This window comes from Setaria viridis, chromosome 4 (genome assembly GCF_005286985.2).
Source record: "Setaria viridis chromosome 4, Setaria_viridis_v4.0, whole genome shotgun sequence".
In the NCBI taxonomy this organism is placed as follows: domain Eukaryota; kingdom Viridiplantae; phylum Streptophyta; class Magnoliopsida; order Poales; family Poaceae; genus Setaria; species Setaria viridis.
The window spans coordinates 34,970,382-34,981,679 of record NC_048266.2 but is presented as its reverse complement, the minus strand read 5'-3'; the positions used below and the strand labels follow the sequence as shown (position 1 = coordinate 34,981,679).

At 42.7% G+C, this 11,298-nt stretch overlaps 2 protein-coding genes across 3 annotated transcripts; one reads left to right on the top strand and one right to left on the bottom strand.

Moving 5' to 3' along the window:
* Positions 1-611: 611 nt before the first annotated feature.
* LOC117851296 (histone deacetylase 1) lies at positions 612-5,547 on the bottom strand. Of its 2 annotated transcripts, none has more exons than XR_004639517.2 (7): positions 4,865-5,547; positions 4,329-4,769; positions 2,999-3,229; positions 1,989-2,080; positions 1,827-1,890; positions 1,022-1,188; positions 612-916 (listed from the first exon to the last, which is right to left on the bottom strand). XR_004639517.2 is itself a non-coding variant. In XM_034733089.2 (7 exons), the coding sequence occupies exons 1-7, from the start codon at positions 5,402-5,404 to the stop codon at positions 809-811; spliced, it is 1,557 nt and encodes a 518-aa protein (XP_034588980.1). In that variant the 5' UTR covers positions 5,405-5,545; the 3' UTR covers positions 612-808. The 2 variants fall into 2 exon arrangements, 1 of the variants encoding a protein (XP_034588980.1); XM_034733089.2 differs by having other exon boundaries at positions 1,108-1,188; positions 4,865-5,545.
* Positions 5,548-5,609: 62 nt separating this feature from the next.
* On the top strand, positions 5,610-10,904 carry LOC117851297 (pectate lyase). The gene is made up of 3 exons (XM_072293288.1): positions 5,610-9,323; positions 9,416-10,195; positions 10,303-10,904. The coding sequence occupies exons 1-3, from the start codon at positions 9,115-9,117 to the stop codon at positions 10,661-10,663; spliced, it is 1,350 nt and encodes a 449-aa protein (XP_072149389.1). The 5' UTR covers positions 5,610-9,114; the 3' UTR covers positions 10,664-10,904.
* Positions 10,905-11,298: the final 394 nt, after the last annotated feature.

Below are 11,298 nucleotides of genomic sequence, written 5' to 3'. Positions count from 1 at the left end.
CTCTCTCAATAAGATTGCAAGTTGTAGAATCATAACAGAATCGTAAAATCATACAGTATTCTACCTGCTAAAAAATTAGTCCAATCAAACTAGTACATCTTCAAGTCGTAAAATTGTAGTTCTGAATCAAAACTTTGACAATCATATGTTCCATCACCAGTCCCTCTGCCCTCCTGTTGCGTTCTCCGTTCAGTGGATGGGACCTGCACCTTCCCATACGAAAATCCAAAGGCAGCATACAGAAGAAAGAAATTACCACATCATCAATATCGCAGCAAGCCACAACTTCATCTGATGCAATCGAGGGCAAAATAAGACAAGCTGTGACCCGCGGCCCATCAGTAAACTAGCATTTGTTAAATAATAGTTTTCTAATTAATAGGCTACCACAAGCTCCATACACAAGGGATGAGAAGAGAAGACAACTCCAACCAACAGACCTTTCGCCTAGCTACAACAGATTACAAAGTCACATACTCACATGTGCCAAAAGTACCATCTACGTCAAAAACACTGCTTATTTGGGCCACACCATATTTCATGACGACATCAATTCCTTTGCAGCAGCTTGGGGTTAAGGATAAGGTTTCCATGACGAAACAAAACTATCATTTGCAGATGTTAGAAACTCAAATGTAATAATCAAAATATCATGGGTTCAGATGCATAATCTGTTCCAATTGCATTTGTTTCAGCTCCCTGCTAAAGCTTTTCAACTGTCACGGCTTGTCTACGGTCAACGAACATGAAAAAAAGAATCTACAGGCTACAGATGCAATTGCATCAGGTACTAAGTTAAGGTGCCCGATTATGGCTTCTGTTGCATCGTTGGTTGGTCCTGCAATTTGTTTGAGCTCTCTGTTTCAACTTTCTGAGCACCTGGTTCGTCTACGGCCATTGGACTTGCATCATTAGGCTGCAAACAATAATAACCAGAGAAACGCTTTGGTTAGTGACTAGTGTACAAGACAGCACTATATACAGAGGAGAAACGGCAGCTGTGCTTAGGGACTTTCAGTACAGAATCTGTAAGTACGCTGAGCAAGTCCCCTGGAACTCTTGATTAGTTGGTAGATTGGATGTTCAACTAGACAAAAGAACACTTGCCAGGGTTTGTTTTGAGGAACCAACTCCATCAGCAACAGGTCCATTTCCTCTTGAATGTTCTGCAGCTACACTATTAACATCCTACATGTCACAAAAAAAAACAAGAGCGTCAGTAGCGGAAAATGATATGTAACTGAAGGAAATAAAAGCTGACACATGCATCATGTTCTTGAAAAAAATCCTAATATTGTTTCAACAAAAAGTCCTCACAGTAAAATGGACAGTACAGAATCTTGACAAGCTTCCCCAGAAAAAAATTATGGAAACATGGGAATTACTAAAGCACATGGAGAGAAAAAGATACTCCCCTCCATTTGACATTGTAGGGCATATTTCATTTCATTAGGAAAAGGCTTTGTCCAAGATTTACTCTATTAATATTTCATTTGTGATACAAAAGTATACTCATAAGAAAGCATTTTATTAAGAGTAATAGAGTAATTGTTGGTCCAATGCATCTTGGTTCTCTCAAGCCAGGATTATTATCAAACCACATCACATGAACACATTGCACATTGGGTCATATTCAAGGTAGCTGATTCCAACTGTCCAACAGGTAATAAGAACTACTGTACCATGTGCACTTGCATATGTTACATCAGCACATAACCTAGCAGAAGTGCTTATATTTCTTCCAATTTACACATTCCATAACAAAAAAAGTGGAAATTCACGCCCATAGATCATTTAAATTAACACAAATACAAAATGAAAAATACCAGGTCAGTTGCCTCTGTCTCAGCAGGTTCTTTCTTCATTCTTACACCTTGTATGTTGCTCCTCCTATGATAGAAAAGACACATGTTATAGCACATGATATAACCACCTGAAGCAGTTGCTGCTATAATTCACATTAATGTTGAAGAAACAAGTATAAATACCTTCCAGAGTCCTCCAAAGGCTTGGCATCATTCATTTCCACATCAGAATCAGCATCACGTCTTTCATCAGGGTTCTCTTTATCTTCATCTTGCTACATGAAACAGGAACACAAATTAGCCATAATATGGTGTAATCGTTTATTTCTGGCATGCAGAACCCTCCTAGGTCACATCTCCCACCATAGTGGCAGCCAGATGGGATGAAGCTTTTGTGAAATTCTACATCTGTAACACCATGGAATTGCATCTCTTGTTGAGCTGCATTTTTTGTGTTTATTGGGTTGCATTATTCAACTTTTGGGTGTTGAGCTTTTGTGATTTCACTTCATGACAGGTTGGATTTGTGTTGCAGTATTGCGTTTTTTATGTTTAAGGCTTGTTGTTTTCTTCCTTTTTATTTCTGAGCATTGCCATTTTCTCATTGCAAGGTGTTTGTAGTTTATCCATACGGTTGTCTCTCTGCCACAGGGGCTGCAACTTCAAGGGTGGTACTGGACTACTTCAGAACCTCCTCTGTATGTTGTGGGTAAGATTCACTGAGCCCACATTCTTTACACAGTTCTTTTTCTCGTTTTTCCAGCTTTTGCAGTTCAACTAGTAGTTCAGTCTGGTTTCTAAACCAACCTAACGTACCAACAGAACTATACGACAAAAAGGAAAGCAAATAGCAGAAAAGGCAAGGAAAGCCTGCTACACCCGCATGAGCAGAACAGGATTACATGAACAGGGTGTTTTTGTCATTTATATATATCAAAACAAGTAGCAAGCAATGTCACTCCCCAATAATTAAACATTGTGGAGCCATATAAGCCACAACTTTCCATGGTTATTTTCCATCACCAGTTAATAGGGAGCTGCGGCCCCAGTTATCCCAAAAAGACAATCTGAAATTCAGGGTGGTCGTGTTCACAGAAAGTCTATTAAAGATGGTCTTATCTTTGAACCTGACTTATTTTAAAGTATAAAACAACATAATGCAACTATTTTATTGCTTGTAACGGAATTCTCACCTCTGGTAACTCGGCCTCTGGAGGTCGTTCTTGAAATTGGACACTAGGAGCATGTCGGAGTTTTGATAGATTATCAAGAAGTTTTGATCTTATATCATCCAATTGATGCCGTGTGTTTTTGTTCTCCATATTACTTGGAGCAACATGTAGAGTGTAATCTGGACCAAAATACTCATAATACTCATTAGGGGGCATCTTGTCAGTGAGCTCATGACCAAGCGCAACTCCTGTCTGCTCAAAAAAAATGTGGAAAAGTAAGGAAAGATGTATCAACAATAAATACAGGTAACTAAGCATATTTAGCAAACAGCATTAGCCCCAATCAATCAACAGTATATTGGATAGTTTAATCCGGTTTCATTGATGAGAGCACAATTGATTATCCATTGGCTGAATGAATTGGAACTTGGAATAGCTAATCTTTGAAGAAAAAGGGGGGAACATTATTCGGTACAGACATAAGTTATTCACGTATAATTAAACCTACAAGTTATTAAACAGTAAATAGTGAAAATCAAATTCCTGTGGCATCTTAGTAGACTCAACTCAAAACATGTGAACTACAGGAAAACGAAGGTCAGCATTCAGCAAGTAAAAACTGGATAATGATATGCACAATCTTTTTAAAGCAAGATGCTTCATGGCAATGCAAACAAAAAAGTTTGTAGAAACTATCTTTGCAGATTAGTTCACAAAAACTTTCTGATAATTCAAATATTGCTCCGAAATGTCTTAATAAATCAAAGCAAAGTTATACAGAACTAGGAACACGGGCAGAAATTAAAAAAAATGTGTTTTACTTTTGCACAAAGGTAGATTGTGAAGCCAAGGGCTTTACTGGGTCTACAGAAAAGTTGATGTCAGAGCCCAAGGGGAGTACATGGAAACTGAAAATTGCTGGTAGTGTTTTGAAAAGGAAAAAAAAGGAAATATTAGCAAGTTAGTTAGATACATAGTCAGATAGCGACAACATATAAGTGCTTGAAGAAAACATTATAGGTAAAGTTGGAGAATATGTTATTTATTTAACGCCTATGTAACCTGATTTAGAAGACTATCTGTGCGTGTTTGAAATAAATAGAAAATACAGATGTAAATGAAATTCCATATAACATATTACTTTTACGTGAGTATTCAACCAGCATACCAGTCCTACCACACATTTTAGGCAGATTTTCATGCTACACAGTACAATGCAATAACTTTTTATTATTTCACATAATTAATTCGACAATACTACTGGAATAAGTACAATAACGAACAACTGAACAAATCAAAAGGCATTACAAAATGCGTTTTCCTCCATGAAGGAAACTCTCCTGTTACATACCTCGTAGCACCAACAGCGTGCAACATTTCTTATGGTGTACCCACCACCACCAAGCAACAACAGTGGGACATTGAAGGACCTCATGAATCTCACGCACTCCGCGTGCCCCTTAATAGATAGGTTGAAACAGCCCAACCTGTCTCCCGACAAGGAATCCGCACCACACTGAAGCACAACCGCACCAGGGTTGAAAACCTCCATCACCTTGCCCATAATCGGCTTGAATAATGACTGGTAGCTCTCGTCATCAATACCATCATCCAATGGGACATTGAGGGAGTAATACTTCCCCTTCGAGTGCCCAACATCACGAATGTCCCCCGTCCCAGGGAAATAATCCCCAAATTTGTGGAACGATACTGTCATCACCCGGTCCGTGGTGTAAAATGCCTCCTCCACGCCATCCCCGTGGTGGATATCAATATCGACGTACAGAACGCGCTACAAAGCAATTACAGGATATGGGGTAATTCCATCCGTCATACTGTTGATTTTTGAAAGAAAAAAAACCAAAAATCCGAGAGGATTTGGCATACCTGATGATACTTGAGGAGCTCGAGGATGGCGAGGACGATGTCATTGACATAGCAGAACCCGGAGGCCTCGCACTTCTTGGCGTGGTGGAGGCCGCCGGCCCAGTTGATGGCGATGTCGTGGCCGTGGTTGAGCTTGACAGCGCCGCCGACGGATCCCCCCGCGTAGGTCTGGCAGAAGCTGTAGAGCCCGTCGAAGACGGGGCAGTCCTCGCCGACGTTGAAGCGCTTGAGCGCGCGGATCTGGTCCTGCTGCGTCTCGGGGGTGACGGAGCGGAGGAAGGCGACGTAGTCGTCGGCGTGGAAGCGGCAGAGGTCGCGGTCGCGGGCGGGGTGGGGGCGGAGCACCTGCATCTGGTCGAGGAGGCCGTAGCGGCCGAGCAGCGCGTGGGTCATGCGGATGCGGTGCGGCTTCATCGGGTGCCCCTGCCCGTAGTAGTAGTTGCCCACCTCCGCGTCGTAGAAGTAGCAGACGCGGCGCTTCGAGCCGTCCGCGCCGGTGGTCGGCAGGGAGTTCCCGCCGCCGCCGGCCGACGCGTCCATCGCCGGATTCGCGGGCGGTGCTCTCGCTTCCCTTTCCTGACGGAGCTTTTGGGTTGGGTCTCGTCGGGGCGCTCGGCGCTTGGCGGCGGCGTTTGAGTTGGGGGCTTGGCAGCTGTATGGACCGGGTGGGGTGAGAATTTGGAGAGGTGTAGGCGACGGCGAGTGATACTGTTTCTTTTGTAGATAGACGAGCTTTAAGATCCGTGCCTTTTTCACCTTTAGCTGGATTCTACCGTTCGTGCTCCTTTGAGTATGATCTAGGGTTACCGAGTTCTTTATGAATTCTAACATAGAAATTAGTATGCTCCATCCTAATGCCACCGGCAGTAAAACAAATGCTCCATCCTAATTACCAAGTAGCTTGTAGGAGATAATAGATAATTATGGACATTACATATATTACATGGTAGGAATGAGATAAATCAAGAATTCTATATGCCACGTGAACATATGTAGGTGCCACTTGTCGTCTACCTCTAGCCATCACCGTTTCCGGTTGTGTTTTACGTCCGCAACCCCTTACCACCTGCTAGAGCGCATTGTCTCTCCAACCATCCAGCCACGTCCTATTCTTCCCCAATTAGCAACTCATGTTTCTTTACTTTCACTCTGCCTCTTTTGTCCTGACATTACACCGCTCCGACTTCCACCCACCCTATCGTGAGCCTATTCTTCCCTTCACCCCACCAGTACCGATCTCAATTTTAGTTTGTATCTCTCTCGGTCTCGATGAAATATTAGAACTTTTCTTTATGATCATTGGAACTTTTCTGATTCATTCAAGATTACGAAATGCACCTAGTTGACTAGAAAATCTAAAACAAAGTTACACTTAATTTTGGGCCATTGCTTTGTAAATTTCAATGGGGCCAAAATAGGCCCATTTCCAGTGGAGCAGAGAGCTGAAGACGAGCTCCGCCGAAATGGGCCTACTTTAAACTAAAAAATTCAGAATTTGATCCAATGGCACTAACAGCACAAATTATGTGCTGGTCTATTAAGCCATTTTGCTCCTAATAATAGGGCTACCATTCGTCGTTGAGTAACTACTATAAACAGTTTACTCCTGTTTCCAATATACATGTAGACCCTTACGTATTTTAAAATGTGATATAGTTGATTTATTGGACATATTATCTTACACTTCGTTAGGTGACACTCTCATTCTCCCTCCGTCTCAAAATATAACTATGTTTAGGTTTATCCTAAATCAAAATTGACTAGTAACATCTCTAAAATAATTTATTTCAAATATAAAAAGTTACATGTTATGATAAACCGGTTTCATGACGAAACTGCCTAGCATCGTTTTTATGATATAAATCTTTGTGATCTTTTTACTAGTCATATTCAAAGTTAAAATACTTTGACTTAAGACAAACTTAAGCGTAGCATATTCTTGGATGGAGGGAGTAGATAAAAGAGGAATCTTCTTTGGCTTAGATCACTTGTTGTACCAAGCCCACCATAGCTCAGTCATATCTTCATGCAAACATTCCTTGAAGCTTGGCATCCAATAAATCCATCTTGAACCCTAACTATATTCCAAAACCAAACATATGCTAAACCTCCTTCCATAACCTCATCATCCCATTCTTCTTTTGTTGTCATGCTTGCCGTTCGCACCATCTTACCTTACTATTGCTAATTGGACGGTAATCTTCATTAGATGTGTCAGAAAAATAGATAAATCCTATAAATTCTCAATAAAAACAAACACATCCGGTCATCGGTTATAATCATCATTGACAATAATGACAATTGGTTACAATTTGTTCCAAAATTACCCATATATACCATTACTAAAAAAAACTAAGTAAACCTTGAATATGTATCTTAATTACCACCCTATCATTATAAAAGGTAATGTAAACTAACATTTGTATCTAAATTACCTACCTCTATCATTAATATAAGAAAGTAGCCCCTAAATTTGCATATAAATTATCACCTAAGCTATTATTAAAGTTAAGCTAAAATAACCCCTTAAACCTACATCTAAATTAGTCACATACATTATTATTAAAAGTACGATAAGGTACCCATATATATGCTTCTGAATTACAGACTTCTATATCTATTAATATATAAAAAGTTAGCTTAAAGTAAAACATGCATGATGTGTTCCATTGTGCAGACCAAGTATATACAATGTACAAATGGCCGATAAGTATATATTTTCATGTTTAGAAATTATGAAAAATATTTCCTTAACGTATACAATACCAATGACACTAACAATGCATATATGCTTCCAAATTACAAACTTCTACCTCTAGTAAGATATAAAAAGCTGATTTAAAGTAAACATACATGATGTGCGCCACCATGTAGACCAAGTATACACATGTATGCATGGACGTATAAGCATATGTCAATGACAATTACAATAAATTCTATTAGTTGCTACATTTATACAATTTAACTAACACATTGCGACATATATGCATTAACTGTTTAATTGTAAGTATCTTTTTATAAAAAAGTATAGCAATACAGTTATAACTTTTCAACGGTGGAATTTTAATATTTGAAGTATTGTTGTGTGGACTGAAAATGCGATAATCTAGCTAGGATCTAGAATGTTTTAACAAAATATCAAAAATATTTTAAATTAAAGGTACAATACTTAAGCACAAGAGTTTGAACTTAACATGCAAAGCTTACAACAACTAAAATGATGAAAATCAGAAATCTAAAATCCAGATTTATGGGAGCAGCGATACATGGATTGGCAAGAATTAGCGTAATTAAGGGGGTGTTTGGACCCTGGAGCTAAAGTTTAGTCCGTGTCACATCGGATATTCGGATGCTAATTAGAAGGACTAAACATGAACTAATTACAAATCTAATTTCAGAACCCCTAGGCTAAATCGCGAGACAAATTTATTAAGCCTAATTAATCCATCATTAGCGAATGTTTACTGTAGCACCATATTGTCAAATCATGGACTAATTAGGCTTAATAGATTCGTGTCGCGATTTAGCCTAGGGGTTGTGAAATTGGTTTTGTAATTAGCCTATGTTTAATACTCCTAATTAGTGTCAAACATTCGATGTGACAGGAGCTAAAGTTTAGCTCGGGCATCCAAACACCCTATAAAGCTAAATGTTTCAAGTTTCAACTAACACACATATTAAAGACACATAATGATATATGATGCGAAGGATATAAAATTAAGCTATGAATATGGTGGAAAAATCATACAGAGAGCGAGGGGAGGGCAAAGATAAGAAACTTTAATTAGATTCTCGTCCATGCAGGACGTGGGTTGATAGAGTAGTGGACTGAATCATTCTGAAATTTCAGTCGCCCAATACACATGCATAAATCGGGAACTAGTTCATCCATCACAAACCTTCTGCACCGCGACCAATAATAGCAATTTAACAGGACCGACACATAAGCTTACCTCGCTCATTCCTCAGAGCTAAATTAAGTTCGTGCGGCTCGCCTCCCTCCTCGCATCACCGCTCCCTAATTTTACCACCACCTGGATCGATCCCCATGGTAGCAGTGGCCCTGTTATATAATCCTCCCCGTTCCTCGACGTTTCGACCGAGCAATGGCGCTCACCGTCCTACCTTCATATACCTAGCAGTTCTCTGCATAGAAAGATAAAGGTAGGAGGAGGCGCAGTGGTGGGTCGTGTTGATTATTGGGGAGGGAGGAGATCTTTGGAGTTATTATTATTAGTTGATAGATCACCATGGAGGAGGGCTTCCGATGGAGCAGACCGGGCTCCTTCGTCCTGTACGCCGTCGTCTTGTTGCTGTCGGCGGCCGTGTCGGAGGCCAACATCGGCGAGTTCGACGACTACTGGCGGCAGCGCAAGCTCATGGCGGACGCCGCCGCGGAGGCCACCTACCAGCACGACCCCATTGAGGTTGCCAACCAACTCAACCGCGCCGTCCACAGGCAAGCCCGTCGATCATTCGTTCATTCTTGGACCATCATGAGAATTAGAGTTGTTGATCGAAGCTGAATGTGCATGGCGCGTGGTGATGCAGATCGATTAAGAAGGAGGATATCAGCACGAGGAGGGAGATGCTCGGGCAGAAGAAGGGCAAGATGAACGGGCCGTGCAAGGCGACGAACCCGATCGACCGTTGCTGGCGGTGCCGGAAGGACTGGGCGACGGACCGGAAGCGCCTGGCTCGGTGCGCGCAGGGGTTCGGCCGGAACACCACCGGCGGGCTCGCCGGCAAGTTCTACGTGGTCACCGACGGCACCGACGACGACGTGGTGAACCCCCGTCCCGGCACGCTCCGGTGGGCCGTGATCCAGATCGAGCCGCTGTGGATCACCTTCGCCAAGACGATGATCATCACGCTCAAGGAGGAGCTCATCATCCGCGGCGACAAGACCATCGACGGGCGCGGCGTGCAGGTGCGCATCGCCAACGGCGCGCAGCTGACGGTGCAGTTCGCCAACAACGTCATCATCCACAACATCCACATCAACGACATCATCTCCTCCAACAAGAACGGCGGCAACATCCGGGACTCGCCGGACCACTTCGGCTGGCGCACCGTCTCCGACGGCGACGGCATCACCGTCTTCGGCTCCACCAACGTGTGGCTCGACCACCTCTCCCTCTCCAACTGCCAGGACGGCCTCATCGACGTCATAGCCAAGTCCACCGGCGTCACCATCTCCAACTGCCACATGACCAACCACAATGACGTCATGCTCTTCAGCTCCAGCGACAAGCACCCCGAGGACCAGATCATGCAGATCACCGTCGCATTCAACCACTTCGGCAGAGGACTCGTGCAGAGGATGCCCAGGTTTGTGTTGTGCCTACGGTGGCCTCTCTGCAACAATTTCTCTTCTCCATCTCATCATCCATAAGACCATGATGACCATGAATGGGTACTGATGCAAATCGTTGCAGGTGCCGGTGGGGATTCTTCCACGTGGTGAACAACGACTACACGCACTGGCTCATGTACGCCATCGGCGGCAGCAAGGCGCCGACCATCATCAGCCAGGGCAACCGCTACATCGCGCCGCCCAACCTCGCCGCGAAGCAGGTCACCAAGCAGCACGACGCGCCGGAGTCGGAGTGGAAGAACTGGGTGTGGCACTCGGAGGACGACCTCTTCATGGAGGGCGCCTACTTCACCGTCACCGGCGGCCAGATCAACAGGCAGTTCAACAAGAAGGACCTCATCAAGCCCAAGCCCGGCTCCTACGTCACCAGGCTCACGCGCTTTGCAGGCTCCCTCGACTGCAAGCCCGGCAAGCCCTGCTAGAGCGACGAGATCATCAAAGGTGGTGGCCGACACATTTCTAGCAGTTTTGTAACCTTTAATTTCGTCATGCAAATTAATTGAAGTAATTCGTAATGTACTAGAACAGTCTCAACAAATCTGTGGGGTTAATTCAGAGGACCCTATAGGTTGTTCATGCACTCGCCGCTCGCCATGTAACAAAGAGGGGAGGTGAAAGTGGGCGTGTTGCAAGTTAACAGGACAATGGAAGACCATGTTTGTATGTAACTCTGCCTATCGTTGCTGGAGATCATGACTGAGAAAATGCATATATGCCAAGGGCCTTGTGACATCCCGCTTTTTGAAGCATTTAAAAATATGAATTTTTTAAAAAAATTTCTTTAAACTAAACATATTCTCTCTTTCCCAAACATTAAAACTTTTTTTTACAAATAAACCCTGCATAAGTATGAACATATGTGTTGCATTTGAATGCTCTAGCTATCTCTATTTCTCTAACTTATTTCCCAAATCCAGGAAATAATATTCCATAGATTCCCTCTTCCGAAAATCTAAGAATCAATATTCAAATTTAATTTGAACACCAACCGCAAGCCACTACTCCAAACTCTAATCTCTCTAGATCTCAAACTCCCTTCGAAAATCTCCGCTTCCAT